Source organism: Falco biarmicus, chromosome 3, assembly GCF_023638135.1.
Source record: "Falco biarmicus isolate bFalBia1 chromosome 3, bFalBia1.pri, whole genome shotgun sequence".
NCBI classification, from domain to species: Eukaryota; Metazoa; Chordata; class Aves; order Falconiformes; family Falconidae; genus Falco; species Falco biarmicus.
In genome coordinates, this window is record NC_079290.1 from 32621526 (window position 1) to 32649124 (window position 27599).

Genomic DNA, 27599 nt, shown 5'->3' on the forward strand with positions numbered 1-27599 from the left:
AACCATGTATATTCTCAGAAATAGAAAGAAATCTAGGTTAATTATATAAGGTAAAATATGTTACAGGAATATTACAAGTATCCCAAAGCCCAGTATTGAAAGGTTAGGAAATTTAGAGTTATGATTAAACATTTTAAGGAAAGGCACGTATTTCATCCCTGATTCTGCCCTGAGAGGCAATCAAGCAGTAATCACATCATTAGGAGACTTTAAATTTGAAGTCTTACACTGATGAAACACTTTTAAAAATGACACTGTGTCACAAGAAGGTCTTTGAACTAATGGGAAATAAATGTCCATCCCAAACCAGCCATTTAGCTGGGAAAAGTTATTCTTATTGAAGGCAGTGGGAATTGGGAGCCATTTTGATTAGCACTACAAAATTGTTAATTCGATGCAGAGATACAGTGGGTTTCATCAAGGGCTAATAGTACAAATAGTATCTGTGTTGTTCCATTTACAAGATAATTCAGAACAAAACCAGAGGTCCCCTGGTAGAAGCTATCTTTGCTAAAGACCTATTTTTAACAATTTCATTAATCAACTTATCTGTAAATTTTCAGAAAAAAACATTTAGCCATCAAAGAATAAATACTGAACTTGGTAGAGAAGACACCATTTATTCATTTGTTCAGTTTGCAATTAGGTAGAGATCTCCATTCAGCTGTGACATAAAATTGATGCTTCTACAATGAAAGTACATTGTAAATAGTTTCTGAAGAGTTAATAAATTACTAAAACTGTTTGAGGAAATTATTAATCAAATGTTATGGTCTGTTACTGAGTCTGAGGATGTAATGAGTCATTTGCATTCAACTACAGCATCTGAAATGAATGCACTTGGGACAACATACAGAACTTATTTCTCCTGTGTACAGCAAGCATCTCACAGTTACTAATCAACCCTTTGCATATTAATTACGAAGGCAGTCTCAGAAGAACATGTACAGAACAATTCTGGTCATCTGTGGGACAAAGTGGGGAATAACTCCAAGAGTCACCTATGACTGAAAGGGTAAAAAAACCCATGGCTCTCTCCCGTTGTCTTCTAGAAGCGTGGACTCACCAATACCAGAAGAAAAGCCTTAACACAACTATGCGGAGATGTGAAAATCACTCTATGAAGCAGGCAGCTGCTTTGGGCAGACAGAGCAAGGAGAGTCCAGACAAGCATACATATGTAACTGTTGCTGAAAACAGGATACTTAGCATTAGATTTTGTCTATACGCTCCAGGTGCACGAAACACCCTTGTACTTCTCCTCTCTGTAATACTAAGATGGCCATTGCGGCTGTGCCATATTCATTTACCTTTTACCTTCCATAGTTTTTTTAAGTCAGCGAGGAAAAATCCTACTTCCTCATCCTTTCTCGTTTTTTGTTTGCTTTTTGCTCAACTCATGTTTTACTGCTAGTGTTCATGTATGGCAACAAAGGCAAGAAGAAAAAAATCATACATGTTGCCACATAACATGATGCTGATATGACAGCATAATCTGATACGATTGCTGGCAATAGTTACAAGCCAAATACTCAACCTGTGAATTCCTCCACCCCATTTGTGTGCTCCACATAGCACTGCACATCAGGATTTGGGCTGAAATGTGGCACACACCATATGTGTCTCTCCGCTATCATCTCAGCTACCACAGCTGAAGATTTCAACACCGAACAAATCATAGCTCAGAATGGAAATGCAGAACAAGTTTTGGAAGAATATTACCAGTTTTTCCTCTTCAATCTGAGCTAAAGAATACCTGTGGCTTTGAAAATGTAGCAAACCATAATAATAACTCATGACAGCCACTGGAGGGGGAGGCAAGTCAGTGCACTTAGCCAACATGCATCTACCTTCTCTGAATATACAGTGCTCCCACTGACCCTGGCAGGCATTAAAAAGCATACAAAACCAAGTATGAAAAATGGAAGCATACGTTAGCTGTGATACAATGCTGTTCCTGCAAATGGCTGTCTTGAACAGAAGGAAGGGTAAGTAAAGCCATTAGAAACAGTATGCATTGTTCTGTGCCTTCCTGCATCTACTGTATTGATTATAACACACTATTTTTAAGAGTTCATAACATCTCATTATTCCATACACAAAAATACAGATGTGTATTACAACTAATGTTACAATAGAAGATATCTAAAAGAATATATCTCACTGGTAAGCAGTCAGTACCTCGTGTCTGCTTTCTAATAATTTGTATCTAAACGTATATAAAAATATTATATAAAACCACTATAGAAGAATTGCATGAACATTCTCCAAGTGATGGCAGCTGAAAGATTTTTTTTTTTTCTCTGAATGGCAGATCAGTTATTAGTGAATGTAGCAAATACATACGGCATACAAAAGATCATCTACGAGATCTCCTGGAGAAAAAAGCTAAGGAGAAACCATGGTGTAGTTCATTCTGAATATGAGCAGATTAAACTAGCCATATTCAATGGGTTGACATCACACTTCACTCTGTTCACTAAACTTGCTGTAATTCTAAATAGGGGAGAAACAGGAAAAAAAAACCATATTATAATATTTTCCTAGAATATAATGCAAAATTAGCAAATGAAGCAGTGCTGGCTTGAAAATGCCACCATTATAAAGACTAATAAATAAATTAAAAAAATTATGATGAGGATGAACAGATGAGTTTCTCATCAACTTATCAACATAAACACGAGCATTACAAAACATTATCCTTGGAGAATGTAGATAAGAGCACCTTTGCATTTCCAAACAGCAGCAGAGATTAAAAGGAACCATGAAGGCCTCTTGCCTCTGCCTTTCTGCCAGTGAAAGACTATTTCCTGCTGTGGGGTGAGGCTCAAATGTAAATTGGAATGAAAGACTTCCCCTAAATCTCCAACTCCTTCCTCCTACCCTTCCCTACCCTTCCCTTCCCTTCCCTTCCCTACCCTACCCTACCCTACCCTACCCTACCCTACCCTACCCTACCCTACCCTACCCTACCCTATCCCATCCCATCCCATCCCATTCTATCCTGCCTTTTTTCCGTCATGGAAATACTCAAAATTCCTATTGACCTTAGCATCTTTAAAAGACACAGAGAGGTACACAGACTGTGTCAGTTATTGTGCGGTGCTGCTATTGCAATCATTCTGCCTTTTTACTCCTGTTCAGCTTATCTTCAGGTGTTAAACATAAGGAACACACAAAAAACCCCAAAGCACATGCTTTGAATACTCTGAAGAAGTATCAGCAGCACATATACACAGTTCATAATTACATTTAAAATTTGAGGCTGTGAGTGAGCCTTTTGGATTAATCTGCTAAACCACTATTCAGAGTTTTGATTTGCCTAGCAGCTCTGGTAGAAACACGTGATCAGTTCCTAGAAAAGTGGGCTTCTGAGCTCTAACTCCGCCTTTTCTCTTTGAACATTTGTCCTGGTCTGTCCCTATCCCATTTTTGTAAGATGGAAATGCTAGCACATAAATATCTTACAACAATATAGGAACATTAATTAATGTCTATAAAGAATGCAGACATTTTATAACACAACAATCATCCTAATTCATCTAATCAGACCCAGACAAAATATTCAACAGCCATCCCCATTATTTTTGCCCTGCAGTTACCATTTCAGTAAATTATTTTTTGAGAACAACAAAATGAAAAATGTTGAAAAGCTCTGAAAAGAACATGTTTTTTCTGGTCAATCCACTGGATCAGCTGTGCAACTTACCTTATCGAGATAAATCAATGGAAAGTGATTTTGTCCATAAGCAACTCTAATTCAATTAGTAAAATATAAAGTGAAGAAAAAAACCCACCCTAAACCACAGACCATTATGAGTTTTAATGTCTCTTGGAGAAGGCTCTGAGCCAAGTTCTAGCCATGTTTGGAATCATAAATAAAACCATAGGAAAGCACACTACTTGTAATGCATGCTCAGTTACGTTGGGATTACAATGGAAAAGGCTCACGTGGTTTATGAGGAAAGCCCAGGTTTACAGCCTTTTAACAAGGAATGCAAGAATTATTGAGCAAGTAAATACATGTTCAAGCAAATGCATATTCAAGCCTCAAGCCTCAGTTTCTGAGCCAAGCCTTCCTTCTCCGTCTAGCTCTCTTTTCCACCTCATGCAACTCTTCTCCCCTTTATCCATCAGTGAGCAGGCACAGCACACTACAGTACAGGATAGTGACAAACTTATTAGCTTGAAACAAACTTGCTAAGGCTCCAGAAGCATCACGGTCAGAACAGTGCAGTGCTGTGTGAAGCTGATTTAAGCAAGCCAGGCTGAGGAAGGGATGAGTGTAGTTTCAAAAATGCAGAACTGGGTGCGAGGTAGTTTGCCTCCCTGAGAGGCTGTATTAGGTGTTTCTAGATGACATTACACTTTGCAGTGGAGAATGCACCCAGACTGATGCCCCACAACACAGCATCTCTGGATTTAGAAGACTGAGAAGCTGTTGTTAAAGGAGAGATGGTGATGGGAAGAGAGCGCTAGCAGGAACAATTTGGTAACTGCAATCCAGATGCTGAGGAGCAGTTGTAGAGAATAGACAGATAAAAAATCTCTATCTAAACGGAACACTGGGTAAATAAGATTTTCCCAGACTTTAAGAAATTGCTGTGAGCATCATGTGTGGAGAAGAAGCACTCCACTTCACCTACCCCTGCTGTAAGTCTCACCCTGTGAATTTGAATGGCATCAATTGCTGAAGAAAGAGATTCAAAGAAGACAGGTTTTTCAGATTCAAGATTTCCACCATGCTGCATTGCTTTTATCAAGGAAGCTGCAATAAAACAAACATATGAGTACTGATAAGGTAGTGAGGATAGATAAACCATTATGTTAAGAATTTTGCAGTAAGCTGATACTTGCCTTTGCAGTGTGCTAGCAACACATCGATGTGTCTGCTTTTACAGTCCATGTAAATCTATATGTGTGAAAACATGAAATTCAAAAAAACTGTGTAAAATACCAACAGAGAATAAAATACGCAAAAAAATAACATATTCAAAGCAAGGCAGAGTGCATGGAGTGCTGCTGTTGAAGCTATACTGCCAGCAGCCACCAGAGCGAGCCCTTCTATAATGCAAACACCACGAATCCACACCAATTTCCTCCCCGCTCCCCAAAGTACTCTATACGGCTCTGCTGAAAAATAAATCTGAACTTGATTGACAATTTTGCATTTTTTACTATATTTTTTAGGGTTTTTTTTTTCCCCAAGTTCTCCTTTATCTTCTTTATTAGCAAGTTTTCCCATCTCCTCTCCTTATGCTTACCTACCAGTCCACAAGACAGGAATCAGATCTAAGAAACTTTAAGACTTTTGTCAGTCTATCAGAAAAGCACCATAACCATCATGCTACATTCTACAGTAAGTTGTTCTTTATTCTTTCTTTACAAAGAACTGTTGTGGAGTCTCCTTCTCTGGCGACATTCAAAACCCGCCTGGCCACAATTCTGTGCAACCTGCTCTAGGAGAACATGCTTTACCAGGGGGTCGGACTAGTTGAAGTCCAGAGGTCCCTTCCAACCTTGACCATTTTGTGATTCTGTGAAATGTTCAACTTTACAGAGACTAAGTATTCAGTAAGCTAGAAAGTAAAAATAAAAAAAGAAAAAGTGAAAATAACTTTAGAACCAGCATAGGGCCTTTTCCTGGGAGATAAGGAACATCCAAATCAGTCCCTGCTTCAAAAAACGGTTAAATAATCCATGTAAAGTGGAACCATGCTGAGAGAACAGATTCAATGAGAACCACATGAGAAAACTCTATTTTTAAAAATAAACCAAAAGCCTGACTTAGTCTAAAAATCTCTCCAACCCTAGCAGTAGTGATGATATTTCGAGGAGTGTAACAACAAGGACATGTTGAATGTGCTCCTCCTCTGAGTAACTCAGTTTTGGACCAGTCATTCACTCAGAGGCTGCACTCCCAACCTGTGCACTTCACAGCCCACAACAGGCTTACCTGTCAAAAAAAATGTCAAACACTTCTTTGACATAATTTGTAGTTCCGAGCTCTCTTCAACCTTTTGGAAATCATTTCACAATTTTTTTATAATTAATGCTTTATTGAATGCCCTATACTTTGAGGGGTGATCTTGTAAAGAGTAACTCCCACTAACCTTATTTTTCCAATTTTCTTTTTGAATATATCCCCACCTATATATGTAGTTTTAATTTAACATTTTTGAGGCAGCACTTACTTCACTGCTTAATCACTGCAGTAAACTGAGAAGATGTTTAGGATAAGCAAAGGCCTGGGCTGAAACCCAAGTCCAAATCTAGTCTTCTATCTTAGAAAAATTGCATGAATCCAACTGTGCATATCCACTAAAACCTGTACCTGCTACACAACAATGGAAACATAAGAAAAAGCTTTTGAACACAATTTTTCATCCACTATATAGAATCGCTCATTATGTGGAATCATAGTCATAGAATCATTTTACGTTGGAAAAGACTTTTAGGATCATCAAGTCTAACTGTTAACCCAGGACTGCCAAGCCCACTATTAAACTATGGCCCTAAGCACCATATCTACATATCTTTTAAATACTGCCAGGGATGGTGACTCAACCACTTCCCTGGGCAGCCTGTGCCAATGCTTGACAACCCTCTCAGTGAAGAATTTTTCCTAATACCCAATCTAAACCTTCCCTGGTGCAGCTTGAGGCCGTTTCCTCTTGTCCTGTCACTTGTGACTTGGGTGAAGAGACTGACAATCCCCTCGCTGCAATTCAGGTAGTTGTAAAGCAATAAGGTCTCCCCCGAGCCTCCTTTTCTCCAGACTAAACACCCCCAGCTCCCTCAGCTGCTCCTCACAAGACCTGTGCTCCAGACCCTTCACCGGCTCCGTTGCCCTTCTCTGGACACGCTCCAGCACCTCAATGTCCCTCTTGCAGCGACGGGCCCAAACCTGAACCCCGGATTCGAGGTGCGGCCTCACCAGTGCCCAGTGCAGGGGGACGATCACCGCCCTGGTCCTGCTGGCCACACTCTCTGATACAGGCCAGGATGCTGTGGGCCCCCTTGCCCCCCCGGGCACACTGCTGGCTCATGCCCAGCCGGCCGTCAGCCAGCTCCCCCAGGCCCTTTTCCCCCAGGCAGCTTCCCAGCCGCTCTGCCCCAGCCTGCAGCGCTGCCTGGGGCTGCTGTGACCCAAGGGCAGGGCCCGGCACTGAGCCTGGTTGAACCTCCTACAACTGGGCTCGGCCCATCGGTCCAGCCTGCCCAGATCCCTCTGCAGAGCCTCCTGCCCTCCAGCAGAGCAACACTCCCCCCAGCTTGGTGTCAGCTGCCAACTCACTGAGGGTGCACTCGATCCCCTCATCCAGATCACTGATAAAGGTATTAAGCAGGACTGGCCCCAGTACTGAGCCCCAGGGGACAGCACTTGTGACCAGCTGCCAACTGGATGTAACTCCATTCATCACAGTAACCAATGATTACTGGGTTTAGTCTTCTGAGAGCTTCTTGGAGCTCCTGTAATGCCTGAGGAACCCAACTTGCTAGGTATGTAGCCCACAGGAGAAAACATGGAGATTTTTAAGACCTTAGACTTAGCAGAAAGCAGGACATACAGATAAAATCACAGAATTAAAAGCTGAAATTTTAAAGGAGCAAATCTATACATGGCTCCACTTCAGCTGACATGACAGGGTCAAATATGACCTAAAACATCTTTAAAACTTCAAAAAAAAAGTTCAGAAACACTTCTCCATTCTATACAGATATTTATATTTGCACTGAATGTCACTCAAAATCTTTAGAATTATTTTTCATATAATTTTATATATAAACACAGTGCAGTTTAATACCAAATCTGTGTTCATATTTTCCATGAGTGACACGTTTATCCACTGATATAGGTGGAGTGACTAGAAGCTTGCCCCAATAACTCATATGTATAATTATATTTCCATGTACAGAATTTTCTGATGTTATGAATACCTGAAGCAGCACTGATATTCCAGTGTAGTCAAAAAAATCCAGTCCACTGCAGTCTAGTATCAAAACACATCGCTCAGTGTGACATGACTGCGACTCACCTACACATTTGATAAACGAAAAACTTTAATTAAAAGGGAGAATAGTCAAGAAATGTGTATAAGAATAATGATAGTTCAACAAAATAAACTCAGAATATCACAATTAAAAATTACTATTAGGTACTGGGGTATCATTAAGCATATGGCATATTTTACAAGCACAAATGGAGGACCTTCAAAGCAATGAGATGGAGTGATGATGGGCAGAACATATTATTAGTGAGATGTTTTAGACAGGAATAGTCTTTCAAGAATTTAAGAACTGCTTCTTTAGAATTGATTTTCTAAATGAGTCAGGATAATACCTTGGCTGGATTGGAAGAGTTTACATAGGATACACAGGGAATATAGCTCTCTTTTAAGTTCTGATATGACATTTATTTCTGTAGTGCTTAAACACCTGTCTATGGCTTAACTAATATCTGCCCATAATGAAGAAAAATATGTAAAGTGAAGTGTTTCATTTTCCTATGGTTTTATTGTGCTGGTTTTTGTTTGGTTAATTTTTTTTAATATAATATCACATAGTGATGCTGGAGAAAAAAAGATGCTAGTATGGTTTGTGAAGGCCTTATACTCATACTTCAACCTCAGGCCACCTTGTGCGTAAGCTAAGCCTGCACTGTTCCAAATGTGTCCTGAACTAACACATAGCTAAACGATTCCTGGCTTTCATGAAAGGAAAACTAGAAAATAATGTACATCTTATTTACATTTCTCTGTGAACAAATGTTCATAATAGTTATCATAATGTACAAAACTCAAAAAAAAAAAAAAAAAGGAATTCTGAATGTAAAGAAAACAGAGGTAAAGATTTTAAACTCTTGAGGGGACAGTATTTCCCCATGGTGTAGGTTTAAAATGGAGCTAACTCCTTTCTGACAGTAGTCTGAAAGCCTTTTGGACTTACACCTCCAGAGATTTACTGCCTTTGTACTGTCCAACATACATTAACAGATACATACCGAGCAAATATACAGAATTTTAAAGCGAATCTCCTGCTTGACATCACTGTAATGGAAACTCAGAAGGGACGTAAGAGAACTCCTAGCTGCTCACTGTAATCATTTGTATACATTTCCTCTGCCTCCAAAACAAAAGAACATAGTCTTTTTCCCTGTTACTTACCCCTGCTACCTTCCCACCCAGCTGGCATCCTGCATTGCAGTAGAGGTTGCCTGGCTTCTAAATGGGGAGTAGGGGCAGACCTGCTCCCCCCCTGAACCAGTGCCAAGGGCAACAGTAGCTGTTTAGTTTGGTGCTGATACAGACCAATGGCAAATTGGTATTCCCCAGAGGGAGAAAGATTTTGACAAACATGTAAGTTGCTGCATTTTCCAGGATGACTGCCATTAAGGATTAAAGATTTTGCCCTCCTGCTCCCATCCTTCCTGAAAATTTAAGCTCCACGGTTTGTTTTTCTCTTTATAGGAATTTTTCTTTATTCTTTCTGGGTTTGGGGGGGGGGGGGGGGGGGGGGATGTGTTAAAGCCTCTGTGAAGTGTCACCATAGGCTGGTTTGTACAAGGAACAACAGGGCATTTAAGTCCTCAGGGTAGGACTTATGCTATCAGAAAGGAGGTCTTGTGCTGTCTGTCAGTTCTGTAACATGAGAAACCAGTTCATCTAAAAAAAGACTGACATATGTACTGTCAAGATCTTCTCACACATAGGGTGCTGTGCAGTCTTTTAGTATTTTACAGTATAGTATATATTCTTCAGTAGCCATTACCATTATGTTGCTACGGGTTACAGAAAAACACCCTGTCACCTCCAAGTAAACTAAACACTGTAATATCATACAAATGTCATGATACTAGTTAATAAATGTAAACATTCAGACAACAGCCTCCAAATCAGATTCTCTACTGTGGTCTTAATGCTTATAAGTGTTTTAAATAAACACAGTGGTTTAATTCCATCCGTAATAAAGTAATCTGTATAAAGTATCCTCTGCAAAAGGTTGCTGCAGCTCTTCTGTGGGAATGTATGTGCTTTGGTTTGTTATATATATATATATATCTATATATATATATATTCTCAATGTGTGAGAAGAGTGGAATTATCCAGCTTAATCCTTAATTGAAAGCAAACCCTTAGGTTTTTTTCTTTATTCTATACTTTATTGATATATTGTACAATATTGGTGCCCATTGTGTCACTGATAATTCAGTTGACATTTTCTGAGATTTTCTCCTAAGTGGCTTTAAAGGTCACAAAGATTTAACACAGCTGTAATCTTGTCCTATTTTTACTTTTGCATACTAATATCCAAGGCTCACTGTGAATGCAAAAAAACAAGACCAGAACTTAGCAAAATAGCCTCTTAGGCCTTCGTCTGAAGACAACCCAGGCAGTAAAGTGGGAAGTGATTCCCACCACTGTGTACCTGTCTCAGTACACACACAGTGGTTCCTGTGAAGTAAGTAGGGACTCCTGCAGAAAAGGTATTGTCATGGGCTTCCTGCTTTTGAAATCTTCAAAAGTCATTCAAAACCAGAAAAAAAATAGAACCTGTTAGGCCAAGGTTAACAAAGTTCAACACTGTTTATCACTCATGCTTCATTGAATGTTTCATCCAACTGAAAATATTAGTTTCCAGACAACTTAAGTTCACCTAGAAATAAATAGAAAAGTATAGAGCCATTTTGCACACTTACATCTGTCTTGGTTTTAATATCATTAATAGATAATTAACTCACCATGACAACTTCCATTGGAAAATGAACAGAGCAATGTGTTCTGGTCACACTGAAATAAAAGCAACAAACTATTAACGTACCAAGGAAAACTAGTCCAATGCAAAGTAACCAGAAAAAATCAATGCAATCCATAGGAATTCTGTTTCTCAATATCAAAGTTAATTCCTTTTCTCCAAAATCATGTTCTACGCAACAGCCTATTGGATATGTAATATTCGCTGGTATGTATGTCAGTATTCTAAAGTCATACCAAACTGGTATTTTGCTTTTCTTTTTAGGTGTCTCAAACTATTGTCATGTTTGGATCCACTAGAAAGCATATAATGAACATGATGCTTTTGGGCAAGCAGGGGTTGGTTAAGAAGTGGTCAAAAGTGGGAAAGATGTTCTTGAAAAGATAAATTCTAGACAGTGATTTTATAAGAGTATCTTCTGATTCATTTTTCTTCTTGCTGCATTCTCATCTGCTATGCTAATATTTCAGTGAAACCACTTTGACAAGTAAATTTATTAAGGAATTACTTTTACCTGGATAAATGTTTTTATGATTTCAATATGACTGTTAATTTCACAGGAGAAATATATGTTAAAACCAGAAATACAGCACAAAACCAAAATGCAAAATGCAATTTTTTTCACTTCCATTAGGTGCTACAGAAAGACTCTTATTCCATAAAAAAAATATTTATGCACAGTATTTCAGGCAGCTCTACTGCCAAGAACCTTACAAAAGAGACAAAGCATAAAAATTTTCTTCCTAAGTACTTATACATTAACTTATTAAATTAACTTATTACACTTATTAAGTCATAAATTAATTCCATGCAAATCCTCAGTAATTTTCCTCTGTTTGGGGGTTTGTTATCATGCTAAACCAAATCAGTTGGCCTAGTAGAATCAAGGAAAAAAGCAGCACAATTTCTGAGCTGAATTTCTGAACGAGAAGTCACCCATCAAAGTAGGTTGGGGTAGCACAACTCTTTGGCAAGAGACGGCAGAGGTGGTAGACCCACATTGCTGAACACTGTCTTAACAACCTATCTAAGAAATAGCTCTGAATTTTGTAGCCCAATTTACCAAACTGCATGAAATTGCCTACAGTAAGCATTGTATGGTATTGGAATATATTAATCAAAATGGTTGATAAATAACACTTTTCCCCCTTTTAGGGAATGTTGTAGGAAGTCACAGTAGTTATGTACAGATAAACTCAAAAAATACTATTCTTACAAAGATTTTCTCTAAAATCAAGTTATATGTTATTTGTATACTGTTAATTTTTCCAATGCAATCAGTGCAGAAAATGAAAAACTACCTTTGAGAAAAACTTTAGCCAGTCTGTACCTTCTTTCTAAGTCTCCTGGAATTATTTATAGTTAGAAACAGAAATGAAGTGTCTCTCTTATGGACTTATTTCCAGGGAAAAAAACCCAACACATTCTGTTCAAGTAGATTTGTAGCTCATCATTGTCTTTTTAAAATCACAGCTTTGTATTAGCTGAGGTTATGTGCGTTCTGCCAGAAATTTTTAAAGAGTTTTGGGACAGTGCTTTAATGTCTCTTACAAGATCATATACAGAAATAATAGAGAGAGTCTTTTCAAGCAATAATAAGAAAATAATCCATATTGAATCTGATTAAGATAAGGATTAACTTTATTCTAAATTAATCATTTGCAATATTACCTTTTTTTATCTCTTTCAGTATCTCATTGCAGTCTCTAAGAAATGCAAAGAAAGCAATCATGATCTTCAACATTGTCATGATGATTACTGAAGCATATAGCACATCTTACCTTGTTTACATCTTCACATGCCTGGCTGCTGGTGCTATCCTTTTGGATTATCTTTATCAGGTCAGCATGAAATTTCCTGGCATTCAGAAAGACTAACGGGTTGTTGACTGAAACTATCTTTACCTGTTTTAATGATTCCTGTGGAATGAAATAAACATAATGCTGAAAAGATTATCTTGGGTTTGGAGACTAAAAACCAAACTAATTTCTTTAAAAATCCTGAAAATTTCTGTATAACAACCTAGAAGGAGCTTTGGATTGTGAAAATGATTTAACAGATAACTATCTTGATCAGTCTTCACACATAACTGAAGTAAAAAAGGAAATATAAGTAACCTATAAGGAAAATACCCTTAATTCAAGATAACATGAAAGAAAAATCATATTCACTATGATGCATAATACTAAGACCTATTATCTGGCAAATAATAGTAGCACTGTTTCAGTTGGTATGATCCCCAAACGTAGGCAAGACAAGGCTTGCAGACAGGGAAGATTTTCTATCACACAAACACATGTACTGGAAAAAGTGCATAAGGTTTTGGGACAAACACTGTGAATGGTTTGGGGGACACTGGAAATGCTCATCTTGGTCATCTGAAGATGGCTTTGGTACAACAGGGGTATTTCTCCATGGAAATACTTAGTGGTTCCAGACCAAGCTTGAGTGACACATTTCAAACTTTGCCAGGACATATCTACAACCAACACAATAAATAATCTACAAGAGAACGATCAGCTGACCCAAGTCCCATCTCTGCACTTCCTTGAATTAGTTTCAACCAGTTCACCAGGTACCTTCAATGAAACTGTGTAGCTGATAACATGGACATTGCAAAGCAGAACAATTTCTGAAGGGCATCAGATAGAGGTCAGAAACCCCCAGGTTCCAGAAGAGAACCTTTCCCACAAAAAAAGGACTATTTCTTTCAAGGTGGACTTATAAAGCACCTTTACAAGCCATGTTCCTGAAGGACAGCACCCCATGGAAGGGACCCACCCCACTGGAGCAGTTTGTGAAGAACTGCAGCCCATGGGAAGGACTCATGTTGGAGAAGATCATGGAGAACTGTCTCCAGTGGGTGGGACCCCACGCTGAAGCAGGCGAAGAGTGTGAGGTGGAAGGAGCAGCAGAAACAACATGTGATGAACTGACTGCAACCCCCATTCCCTGTCCACCTATGCCACTCAGCACAGGGAAGAGGCAGAGGAACTGGGACTGAAGCTGAGCCTGGGAAGAAGGAAGTGGTGGGGGGAAGGTGTTTTTACAATTTGGTTTTTCGTTCTCATTACCCTGCTCTGATTTGAGTGGTAATAAATTAAACTAATTTCCTCAAGTCAAGTCTGTTTTGCCCCTGATGGTAATTGTGATCTCCTGGTTCGTATCTTGACTCACAAGCCTTTTGTTATGTTTTTTCTCCCCTGTCTGTTGGAGGAGGGGAGTGATAGAGTGTTGGCTTTGGTGGACACCTGGCATACAGCCAGGGTCAAACCACCACATATTTATATATAAATATATTGGATATCAACAATCACAATCTCAGCTGAAATACTGGTTTTGTAGGTAGGTAGAATTAAGGTAATTCTACTAAGCTCTCAATTTTCCACAGGTTGTGAAAGATGCCTCTCTTTTCCTCAGGCAAATTAGGTCTGAGACAGACGAAATTCAATGTGGACCACAGTTGCTTTGATTTCTGTTGCTTCTATTTCAGACTTCAGGAAAAGTCTGTCGGTTGTTGCGGTCTTACTTTTTCCAGTTGTACTACTTGATCTAGTAAAAGATATTACATCTACTTATAAAGTTCTTTATGTATATTCCAATAAATAACTGTATTAAGCTTTTACACATCTATTGCTGTAAACAGGAATAAGCAGGATCATGTGTGGCCTGTAAAAGTTACTAATATTTTCAGTAGCATTTTCTTCTTTCTCTACCTGACCAGCATGCATGCAACTAGAGAATCTTAAATAGTCACAACAACACTGTTCATAAATGCCAGTTGCCAAAAACATAATAGGATTATTTTTCCTTTCAGGCATATCTTTTATGGAAGCTGGCTATCTCTAGGTTACATGTAGAAGTTCAGAATATTCTTCTTCCAGGTGGAAAATGGGAAAAATGGGTCCTTGATCGCACTACCGCATTGCACAGCAATGATTCCCACTAGGTGATTTCACATGCAAAAAATGGTATCGCCTATCATCAGCTTCAACAGTCTCACAAAAAACTTTGCTCACTTTTGAAGAATGAGAGCAGGATGAAAGACACCATTCTGCTGATTGTAATGGGCATACACTGCAGCTGACAACACCACAGCAGGTCAGCAGCAGGCTGTGAGGGCACATCAGCAGATCTGGTTCCAGGAAGTTCTCCAAAAGGATTTCAGTCCACAAAAGTGCTATATGCAATAAAGTATGCTATCACTAAGTGCAAAAAGGGGTCTGGATACAGAAAATATCCATTTACTACTTAAATAAAATATCTGATTTATGTATCAGCTCTCCTGTTTGTGGCAATGGCTATCAGGAAGCAAAACCCAAGAATTTGCAAGAGAATACAGGTCAAAAAGCCACTCTTCTTCCTAACAAAAGTCATGTAACAGGGTCACACTCAAATACAAGTAAGTGAAGCTGACACAGACTATTTTTTAAAGTAGTTTCAAAATGTGTGGGATTGCATTGAAGATACGCAGTTTACCCAACAGACCTTCAAGCAAAACAGGAATGGAAAACTTCACCACAAACCACACAAGATACCCCCTTATTGTAGAGTTCTATTCAGACTTCTGGGAACCAGATGATGTCTTGGACACCACCACAAAGGAAACATTTCAAACATCCAAAACTGAGTCAATGAACCTCAGACTATGTATAGGGACTTTGTGCAATTTACCTATAAATGTGATTGTGGTAAATATCACATCACCAACATACTTTGGTCAATCAAGTGGCAAAGCCTAACTGGCAATTAAAAGAGCTAAGATTATATGAAAGAAAGATCTAAAGTAAGTGAAAAATGGAGGGCAATATGTTTGAATGGAGAAATACTCCAACATCCCACAGATTCCCATAAAAACAGTTATACACAGCTCAGTGCGGATACAAGGGAGCATCTTGGTGCCATAGCAGAACTGGCAGAATGGAAGATGAAAACTAAGAAAAAGGAAGACTAATGTGCAAAGGTCAAAGCCTGTATGATCAAGAAGCTGATAAGCTTCCAAAAATACGAGGTGGAAAACTGGAAAGGCTTAAATTATGAGACTAAATCAAGCAGATGGCAGACTTAGACACAATCTTTTGTCCAAGATGGGCAAGGACAACTGTACCAAATTTGGCTAAGTTATTTCTGGCTCTGGCTTGGTTCTAGCTCCTTTCTTAATAAGAAGTGTTATGAGAAAAATAGACTTTGTCATGTCCTTACTAGGAAAGAAAATTATCTCAGGTGACCTATCCCCGCTGCCACTTAGAAGGATACTGGCAATTGCCCCATGCACTCTGCACAGCATTGTCTGGGCTTGGGTAAGAGTTCAGCTCAGTGAATGCCTGTGATGCAATGTGTTTCACATAAGCTTCTAAATACCCTCTTGATTTTTTCCACATTAAATTGTCTTTTCTCTTATTGATGAAATAACCCCTATAAATCCACAGACCTTAATGGCAGAGTAGATCATTAAGCTTGCATATTTTCATGTTTAAAAGTCCTGTTGTTTATGTCTAAGTTGTTATTTACCAGAGAAACTGGGATCAGTCAAATATTCATACATTAAAAATTACTCTAAATGCCTGCTGCAGCTCAGTGACTCTAAATTCAATTAAAGGCATTTTTCTAGAGCTTGAAAATATTTTCCTTCTTTGTTTTGTGTAACAAGCTCTTGAGCAATTTGCTTTGTTAACAAGATGTTATTTTCCCCACTGCCTGCAGACACTAATGTGTTATTACTTGGTTACTTGCATTAATCTTAATGATTAAGATAAAAAACCAGGGGAGCAGTTAGCTGAAAAAAAAAAAAAAAAAAAAAAAGACATACATTTGGATGGGATTTGTACAAAGTATTTTATGAACTTATATGAAAAAAAGTGTGCATATCAAATTTTGGTAACCCATCTCTGACAAAGTTACTCCAACATTTTTCTTAAGAATGAGAAGTGATTTAATAATTGACATCTGGGCCAACCTCAACAACAGTGTTTTTAATTCACATTTCAGAGTCCTTCCCATCCTCATATACCTTTCACATTCCATCATTGTTCAACATGCCAAAACAGTAAATGCCTCTGAGCCAAGTTTAGATTTTGAACCCCAGATAGATCTTATGGAAAACATTTGTCAGAAAAAATAAGTTCTTTAGAGGACAGTTTCTTAATGGTGAGATAATAACTGCTAAGCATGTTGCTTACTGATACGTAAGACCCTTCATAAGCATTAGGAAAGAGGACATAGTTGAAACTGCTACGGTGAGAAGGCACAATGTCCTAATGATGGAGCTCTGCACTGAAAAGACACATGGTTCTACTTCTCTCTTGGCTGCTGACCTACCATTTTATTTCAGAGGAGGGAGTTCACCTCTCTGGGTCATTACCCCTCTTTTCTTACCATAGGCATGACCACAAGAAACTTCAATGATAATTGCAATGAAAATAACCAAAATAATTTAAAATCTCTGACTGGTAGGTTTAAGTTTGTAAGAAACCGCATTTTAAAAGCACCGTCTTTGGGAGAGATTGTTCCATTCAGTTTTCACATGAGGGTACCCTTGTTTGGGTACAGTGGCGAGATGTGTGGAGCAGTCTGTGACAACTTCATGCTGCTGTCCCTCCTTCCCCAGCCACACACAGTATCCTCTGGGACAGTCCGATCCCAAGGGGCTGGTGGCAGAAAAGGGGTCAGAAAAGAGACTGCAGATGATGAGAATATCAAAGGACTTTCAGGAAATGAGGAAGTCTGATAAGAATATAAAGACAGCTATTGTCTGCTCTGATGGCCCCTGCCCTTGCTGCCAAGACACTTCCTTAGACTTTGGGATTAAGAAACTTTTACAAAGAGCAATTCCTAACTTAAAAGTAACAAACAAACAAAGATAGACAGATCTAACAGGACTTGCCTAACTTCACTTTGTACACCAAAAACAGAACCAGGAAAATATTCCAATTTCTGATTCCCAGACTGCTTTTGTATTTACTACTTCATACTGGCTTTAGATTTCAAATGGTCATACCATAAAAATGTTCCCTTGGCTCACTGATTACAATCTGGTAACCAACTAGAGAAAATACATAAATCTGAATGAGTGGAACACACACACACACAAAACTTACACAATTATCTTCTGTTTTGTATTTATATTCCACTTTCACATTTTTCAAGTTCAGTGTCTTTGCTCTGTAATCAATACACAGAGAAATTCTGTAAGGCAAATTGTTAGCAGTCTGGAACAGAAGCAGCAAGAGACACATCCCAAAACTACAGCATAGAACTTTATAAAGTTGTGGCAATGAATCCATACATATTTTCAAGCATACATAGCTTTTTTTTTTTTTTTTTTTGTGTGTGATAATGATCCAGCTGAAGAGTAAAAGGCACATTTTAAAGTTGCAATATATCACTTTGAAGATATGAATAATGGAAATTTATGGTAAATAAAATCTTAATTTTAAATTTCTGTTTTGTAGCTGGCCAGAGAGCTATTCTTAAGTCAAAGTAGCTAAAACATAATCCACGGCTTCAAAATTAGAAAGGTATAATTAATATTTTTTTACCTGCAAAATCATATTGGAAGGAAAAGAAAAAAAAAAAAAAGAAAAGATAACAGAGAGCTATGGGCCATGAAAACTAAGGACATTTTATTTGTCATTTAAACATTGCACTCTAGTTACCAAAGTGAGGGACCTAACTGGAAAAGCCAGTACCCCTGTGCTCTCTACACAGCCAGTGAAAAGAGGACGTTGCCTTGACAAGGCAGCTCAGTGTAGGACCTTGTGCTTCAATACATCCCTTGTGCAGAACAAGAAGACTACAAAACCAGCTATCAACAGCTCTGTGCCTAAAGCAGGTAATGGAAATAATACCAGAATACAAACATTTACTAGATGCGTCAATGTGCAAGGAGTATTTGCAGGTACTGGGGTCGGCTAAATGAGGCTTGCAAAAGTCAGCTGTTCTCTCCCGTTTGCATAAATCAAGCTGTAGCTGCTGCTGGTTTTAATACATTCTGATATATAATGTACTACGTCCAATACTCTGGCATCTGAGCAGAAACTTCACAATAAATCATCTATGGTATTTTTCTTGCTTCGCTTTTGCTGACACCTTTACCCATGGCTTACTACATGTTCTCCTGCTAACCTCATCAGCACAGTACAGATTTTAGGTCTATTAGCTGTTCAGTGCCTTTAGATTGCAGGGACAATCATGTGCAACCTGACTGAAGAGAACAGAAAACACTGGGAACAATCTTATTTACTTTAATTAGTGCACGTTCAGACTGAGGTCTCTGGTAGACTAGGCAACAAAGGACCACAGTCTTTTGTGTCAGATATCCCTCCCTTTCTGCTGTTGGAGAACCTCAGACGTAAACAATGTGAAAACTTGCCTTTTCCTTTACCATCAGAATTTATCAAAAGTTTAGTTGGCTGAGTAGAAGAAGGTTACCACAAATGTACTGATTGATTTTAACAGAAACCATTCTTCTATAATTTGTAATTGCTGTGCAATTTTGAGCTATTTTCATGGTAGTTCTGCAACTTACCCTATGAGAACAGAGCTATTAACTTTAACAAGCATTAAATCGAGCTGTCTGTATTGTGCTTAATTTCAATGTTCGTGCAAACAAGTGCCTGCAAGCAGCAAGTCATTTCTAGTACTGGTGAGCTATGGATTAATTGTGTAGCACAAAATGATCATGAACATTAGCTGATATTTTCCTTTACTCATGATCCAAAGCAGCAACTGTAATGCATGCAAAAGAACATATGAATTTCTGTTTGCTTGTTTCTTCGTCTTCACTTTTCTAATTCATACATAGAACGTATATTTTTTATTAGGTGTTAGAATAGTTGTGCAGTTATGTTTCATCAATAAATATTAGAAGTGCAAATGTCAACGATCAACTCCTGTGCAACATAGTTCCTAGGAGTTTACAAAGGTGCCTAGTTATTAAGACTTGCCAGATACAGTTTCTCCTTAAGGAGCAAACAAATATCTAATGGAAAAAAATAATTTTATTGATCTTCCTGTTGATCCTATGCTACCTTTACCTAATGAATCATACAGATGTATAATACTAAGAGAAATCACAAAATAATACCATAGTATGAAATGTCTTGGAGATCCTTAGCCTACAGGAAATACACGTTTGACTTCTTTTGAATTGTAGTATACTATATTTTCTGCAACTAAAAAACTGGTTTCATTGTTAAATTTAGTATACCGTATGTCTATCCTGACTGTGAAGCAATGCGGCACCAGAAAGAAGACATAATGATGTGCTACTAGAACATTTCAATAAATTGTTTCTCACCTGGGAAAGCGGAAAATCATGGTTACTGTAGTGCAGACAACACCATACAACAGTCCCACGTTAGCAGCAAAACATATTGTAAACACATAGGTACTAACCCATATGATCTTTAAAAGGAGGGAAACAGAAAGAGGTGATTAGTTGTTTTCATTTTTGTAACAATGTGCATTTTATGAATCAGAAATAAAGATTTTAAAAATGAAGATAGTTTCTCAGAGGTGAACATTTGGATCTTTGAACTGGCAGATATTGCAGACTGAATTAGTGATTTGAAAAAATGCCCCTCTATGGGAGAACACATATGACATGGCGCTACTCATGCCAATGCTCACAGAGGCTCCTTTCAGAGTTACTTAAAATAGCATATGTAGTTGCACTAACAGCATGACTCAGAACGAACTTAGTTGTTTTGTAAAACCTGTATTTATTTTTCACATTCAAAGGTTTTGTCAGTTTCTTCACTGCACCCATTTAAAATCCTCCTTTCCTTTTACACAATGAGGTACCCTAAAGGTCAAAAACAGAGAGCTCTTCTTCCACTAATTGTGTAAGTGAGAATCATAATTTGCAAAGAGGTTAATTAAAAGTGGCATTTATCAAAGTACAGCTGCCTAAACCAATTCTATAACAAATAAAAAGTATCGGGGAATTAATTTCTTCATTTGGAAATGGTGAGATTTCAGATTACTTCCCCATCTTTCAATATTTATTAATAAAACTTTGGGTTAATTTTAAATACAATTAAAAAAATACAAAGAAGAGTATCTGAAACAAACATCACTTTGGCAAGGAATTTAAAATATTAAAAAAACCAAAAGATTTTAACATTTGAATTTTTAAAAAATATTTTCTAAACAGAAATGACCAATTATATTTCCATGCATCAATGTTGTGTAGGGCTGAGAAATATCCAGATATGATTCAAAGGAGAAAAGAACAAATTACTTGATTTCTGATAGCAACCTAATGTCAGCACAAATTTCTTTCCTTGAGGGAGCCTTAAGCAAAGACTGCCACATAATCTTTATATAAAAAGTGTTAAAGAAAAATGGAAAGTATTTTCACTCCTCTAGATATACTGATCTCCACAGGTGCCTGTTTCAACAATTACAGCACTTCTTGTTAATGTTCGCAGAGGAACAGATCATGTTACAATGGCACAATCAGTGTTAAAATTATCCTTTCTGATGCTTTCACTCAGCTCAGGAAAGCCAGAGACAATAGAATACTTTCAGCTTAACCACAGGAATTTTGTCAAGCAGATTTCAGAACAGTTAGTTTATGAATAATACAGTATAAGTCATACCATACTAATTTGTGCTTCACAGAGGACAGTGTGTTACATGACTCTACCAAGAAACCTTTTCCTCCCCCGTCTTCAAAACTCTAAGCCGTTGCAAAAGGTTTTTGCAGTCTCTTCTACAGCACAGCTGCTAGGTAAAGAGTTAGTTCATTCTTTGAAATGGTGCTTGACCTCCAGTTATATTTTAAAATTACATCTTTTACAAATTGTTGCATATATATTTGCAAAGAATACCTTTATAAGCAACAAATACTGAGTTCTGATTAATCAGTGAGAAAATTATAACATTTACAAATCAAATATATATTTATGAAGGAGCTTACTGGACATGAAAGGGCTAAGGGAAGTACTACAAACCTGAAATTCAGGCAGGATCAAGAACTATCAGTCCTGATAAGCGTGAACCCTTCCCAGCACCTGAGACCAAGCAATCCACTTCAGCTGCAGACCTGAGCCTCATCACATGTAACTATATCACTGCTGCAAGACCTGCAAAATTCTTCTGTCTCAGAATAAAATGGAAAGCATGCAAATACAAGGTCTATATAAGAAGAATCAAAGCCAAAATGTTTAAGTACTGCTGAGTACTGCAAAAGTTAGTTGACTGGGTCTTCAGCAGCCTAATATCTTACATCTTAAATGTAAACAGAGACTGCCATTGTTGTAGAGGACCAGCCAAAACAATCATATTCTCATCTGTCGGTCACTGGTTCAGTGCTTTGTACTGGCCTGGAGTCAGAACTTTTTAAGGTAGGGTAGCATCAAACTGGTAGAAAAAAGTTATGTTGATATGACAGACATTTTTTTAAATCATAGGTTGTCACTAGGTTCAGCAAAGAAGTCATAAAAATATCAAAGTTCTCTTTAGCAACTTATTTCAAGATGACTATTAAAGACTCCAGGACAGATAGAACGTAATCATTCTTCAAATCTCAGCAATAATGTGTTACAGGCACATTTTATTCTTAAAAGTCAAAACAAAATCCACCTTCAAAGTATGTCTGTACTGTAAAAATTAAAAAAAAAAAAATATCTAAAGAAATTCTAAACAAGCAGAAGACAGGGATTTATGTTGAATCCTGCATATATCAGAAAGTGTTAGAAGCATTGAGAGGTACAGTGACTGTCTATATACAGCAGCTGCCTCTGAAACTCGGTGGACAGTGTGTTTCCACCTAGAGCTTTTCATCTCACAGAGTCTACACATACACCACTGAGGGGAGTCTAAAATTGGAACTTGCTAGTAAAAAAACATATAAATAGGAGAAGTGGGAGAATACTCTGTGAGCCAATGGCTAAACAATGCAATACTAAAGTACTGTGATACTAAATGTTTCTGTAGCACTTCAAAATCAGATTATAAATTTCCTTTTTTGTTGCAGATTGAGGAGATGATCAGCTATTGCCTGAATGGGTAGGGCTTCATTTCACTTGGCTTAACGATCTACAGTACAGATGCCTACAGCTGGGTGAGCTGTCCACATTCCCATCATAATCAATGGAGATTTAGTTATAAGAGTGAAGAGAAATCTGGATGCATTCATCTAACTCCCACCTGATTATGCTGGTGCCTACTTGAGGAAGAGATGAATCATACCCTAACATGCCTTGACTGACCAGCTCTGTACTGTCTGTAACGTGAGGTTGTGATGGCTTGCTCTAAACAGAGGCCCATGCAGCAGTCACCAGCACACAGCCAAAGGAAGAATCTTATTGAAGTCCTGTTCACTCAGTGAGTACCTTGGCAAGGAAGATGCTGGAGTCCTGGAGGAGGGTCTGGCTCCACAGAGGCTGAGTAGCACACCCATGCTTCTACATCCTTCTGCAGGCAAGTGACTGATGTGTGCATACATCCTCAGGGTACCCTTCCTCAAAACTTATGATTCATCCAGCTCTGGGCTCCCCAGTTCAAGAGAGACAGGGAACTGCTGGAGAGGGTCCAGCGCAGGGCTACAAAGATGATGAGGGGGCTGGAACATCTCCCTCATGCGGAAAGGCTGAGGGAGCTGGGCTTGTTTAGCCTAGGGAGAAGGCTGAGAGGGGATCTTATCAATGCACACAGATATCTGAAGGGTGAGTCTCAGGAGGACAGGGCCAGCCTCTTTTCAGTGGTCCCCAGTGACAGGACAAGGGGCAGCGGGCACAATCTGCAACTCGGGAATTTCCACCTGAATGTGAGGAAAAACTTCTTTACCTTGGGCATGACAGAGCTCTGGCACAGGCTGCCCAGAGAGGCTGTGGAGTCTCCTTCTCTGGAGACATTCAAAACTCACCTGCACATGATTCTGTGCAACCTGCTCTAGGAGAACCTGCTTTAGCAGGGCGTTGGACTAGCTGATGTCCAGAGGCCCCTTCCACCCCTGACCGTTCTGTGATTTGGTGATTCTGTGAAGTGTTGAAGTGAGGACCACTGCAGCTGTACAGCAGGAACTGCTCAATAGTAAAGTGGTATATAGTAGTTCTTTAATATAATTTTTCACAAGCATTCCATACACAATGGTTGAGAGGGTATTTGATTGCAAGCTGCCCTGGAGACAGATGGACTGATATAAATAATATTCTTTAAGAAGAATTTATATGGTAATCATACTTCCAACGGATTAAGCATTTGTAAATTCCTTCCCACCCCACCGAGACTAAATACAGCAAAAGTATTATAACTCAGGGTAGTATATTCACTAATGCAGGAAAGATATAAAATCTCCATAGCCCTAGGATGTCATAAGCTAGAAGTATCCATGTAAAATTACTATCATAGAAGAGACAGCTTCCTACTTTGTGGAAAATTGTTTATATAGCAGAGCCCTCAGAGCTCTCAGAGTCCTCTCACAAACTGGGACCCCTGTGTGATGAATAGCTGAACAAATCTAAAAGTCCATCTGCCTACTGAGGATAATATGTTAAAAAGTTCTAAAAATACAAGTAATTGCACCAGTTTGCTCCAAAATTCCATGGAAGACCCTCCCAGGTCCCCTCCTCCAACTATTTTGACAAAATAGTTTGACAGGGTGGTTGGATCCATGTCTCAGAAACCCACACTGGCAAGATCTTGGAGGCTACTTGTCAAAAATGTGACCCTCCTTGTTGGATCCACTTTAACTGCTGAATTAGTATCATCTTTACATCCTTACATACTTCTACATTTAAAAGGATTATGTTTTAAAAAGAACTAATCAACAAATGAATATTACTCATCCTGTTTGCATTCAATGAGAAGCTTAAAGAAGCATGAAGGAGCAAGGTAACAAACCCCATGATATTCTGTTTCCTTGCACTATCATTTACCAGACCTGTAAGCGTAACAAACCTGACTTCTATGCTACGTGACACACACCCTTCAAAGAATCAGTTCCAGAAAGGACAGCTGCTAATTATTTCCAAATGTTTTGTTAGAGTTTCTATCTTCAAAACACTTTGGATAACCTGAGTAGTGGAACGGATTCATTTCCAGTGTGTTGTCGATTGCTGGGGTGAACCTTTTCAGGCCAAAACCAACACCAATGTAGTTACTCAAATGCCTGGGCTTGGTGGGGCTCCTCAGACCAGGCAGCAATGTAAGATCAACGTTTATAGCCTTACTTTAGATTATACTGCTTAAAGGAAGATGATTTACCCTGTCAGGCTAAGAACTCATGGTATAACTACTTGAAGATAAATTATTGTTCAGGTATGTTCATTCAAAAAGATAAACCCAGCAAACTCCCCCACTCTATAACCTCTCTTTGAGATATAATGACACATGTCAGAGATGTACTAACTAACTATTCACCCATTCTTTCCTGCCAAACCCACAAAAATAAAAATCAGTCAGGCTAGTCTATCTGTGAAGATGCATCAAACATAGTGAGATTACAGAATATGCTGCTGGAAAACTTATCTACTTATTATCTCAATGCATTAATAGAGAAGCTATCTCTCTCTTCCATAACTACCGATTTTCTTTAGTCCACTGTCCCCAAAATAATTCCTGATCCACATCATACACCATTTGCGTCACTGGCAATATGGGATAAGTTGAAGATCAATACAGTACAAGTGATAGAAAATATTTTCAAAATTTTGCTGCTTGAGGAACACAAGATTTCCTGAAAGACAGAGCTTTTCTTCTGGATGATAAAAAAATGAACCACCAAACAAATACCCACAACAACAAAAACCCACCATAGTCTTCTGCAATGAAATGTGAAAAATCTCGCATAGCCAAACTTGATGTTGTTTACTTAGTGCTGCTTTTCATGCTGAAATCCAGTACTCTTAAAAAAAACCAACAAAAACACAAGGTTTTATTCAGTCTAAACCTAACATTACTGCTATAGAATAATAAGTCACTGGTGAGTCCAATGAAGTCCAATATTACCTCCAGTAAACTATATTTCTCACCACAGAGAAGGAGGATATGGCCAAAATACCTTTCTGAATACTTTTTAAATAAAACAGAAGTTCCAAAAGCTTTATGAGATGTCAGTATGTATTTATGGAAGTGGTTAGAGCTTTTGGTTCCACTAATCATCCAATACATTTAAAAATTCCCTTAGAAGAGAGGTCTAGGAGTCCTCCTAAACCTGGACTCATCTTTCACATTTGCTAGGTATTCTGTGCAAATGTATGTCAGGCTATTCAGAATTTGCATTAAACTAGATTTTCATACTATGTCTCTTTCCATCTCTCTCTTTTTTCTGATGTATTCCTCCTCTCATACTGCAGAGTCTTTCATTACGATCAAACAGTAGCACTCTGCAAAATCTGAAAAAGTTAAGGCAATTTACTCACAGCACCCTCAGACATGTATCTTTCTGCATCTCTAGTGTTCCCAGTTGTGTTTGTCCTGTACCTGTACCATTCCATAGCCCCAGAGGACAGAGATAACAGAATCTCTTCAATAATACTACAATAGCAAAAGCATGCTAACCACTTAGAGAATGCACACAAAATTAGACACACATCTGCTCAGATTAACCTGATCTGTCCATATACACATCTTTAGCATTAAATCAGGTTTGATTCTTTATCATTCACTAAAATTCCATTTTTTAACACAATTGACATTACAGATACTGTTATTTGGTGAAAGAAAATAAGCCAATAGTACACAAAACCCTTAATAATAATGGCTCAGACTTATCTCTTCTGGGCCACGGTACTATTAAAGTTTATTTAGCAGGTATAGGGTCTCAGGAAAACCACCTTAGGTTATGTTTCACTTACCCAGTCTATTCTATCCACGTTCCAGTATTTTTTTAAGTCACGGAACTGCATTAGCATCCCCTTTAAGCCCACAACAATAATGCTTGCTAGCACACACTGCATAGAAATAAAAAACAAAGGCTGTTTTCAGAACTGGTTTTTTTCAATCTAGTGGTCAATATTGTAATTCATCTATCAAAAATCTGAAGTTAGTGTTTCAAAAATGGGATGAACACAGGTGTCCTTGTGACACAAGCAGTAACAGTATCAAACCCATTTTTCTCTTCCTGAAGACAACCTATAGGCCACCTAATTGTGAGACAAAAATGACAGACATTAAAGGCAAAAAATCAATTAACTCTGAGGCAAACAAAATACTTTATTGATCTCTGAATCAGAAGGGGGAAGGAGATGGCTGAAGAAATAATCTGGAACCAAAAATGATGGAGTACAAAACGATGGACTTGCAGTGCATAGGTGGGGAGGGCTAAAAAAAGCAGAATAAAAAAGAAATAAAACATTAAGAAAGCAACACAGAAAAGGATTTTTAAACCATGGGAAAAGAAGCCTACAGGAAAACAGTTAAAATTTACATATAATCCGTACAAAAAATGAAGGGAGGAAAGCAGGATAGTAAGAAAAAGGACATATTGTGCACCCATCTTCAAGTGTCCTTGCTTTGCATGGTTAAAATAAGCTATGAAAGCATCTGTGTTTGAAAAGTGAGAACTTTCAAATGACACTGTAAACAATAGCACAAAGTGAATTTAAAACACTGTTGACTTAAAATTTAATGTACAAACACGGCAAAATTACAGATAATTATGGAGATGTATTTTGCATCTTTGACATGCCTCTAATTAAAATTCACTATTAATTGTAATACCAAGCTAGATATGGCTTATGTGAAAACACACCACATTGCTTTTCAGAGCCTTAGTGCAGATGTGTTCTATGACAGAGATAAGAATACCTTATAATCTTTCTGTAATTAAGCTTAGATCTCTGTCTACAATCATTTGTGTCAAATTTATTTGAAAAGCAAAGTCATCCATTATA

At 38.1% G+C, this 27599-nt stretch overlaps 1 protein-coding gene across 1 annotated transcript in view; it reads right to left on the minus strand.

Annotated features, from left to right (window-relative positions):
- Positions 1–2460: 2460 nt before the first annotated feature.
- Positions 2461–27599, minus strand: part of SLC26A7 (solute carrier family 26 member 7) — a 69984-nt gene continuing 44845 nt past the window's right edge. The window contains exons 10-18 of the mRNA XM_056330487.1: positions 26562–26657; positions 20054–20160; positions 17853–17916; positions 12537–12674; positions 10742–10790; positions 7942–8039; positions 4858–4912; positions 4665–4768; positions 2461–2496 (exon numbers count right to left, since the gene is read on the minus strand). Of these exons, the coding sequence (XP_056186462.1) occupies positions 2461–2496; positions 4665–4768; positions 4858–4912; positions 7942–8039; positions 10742–10790; positions 12537–12674; positions 17853–17916; positions 20054–20160; positions 26562–26657 (747 nt within the window). The remainder of the gene's footprint in view (positions 2497–4664; positions 4769–4857; positions 4913–7941; positions 8040–10741; positions 10791–12536; positions 12675–17852; positions 17917–20053; positions 20161–26561; positions 26658–27599) is intronic.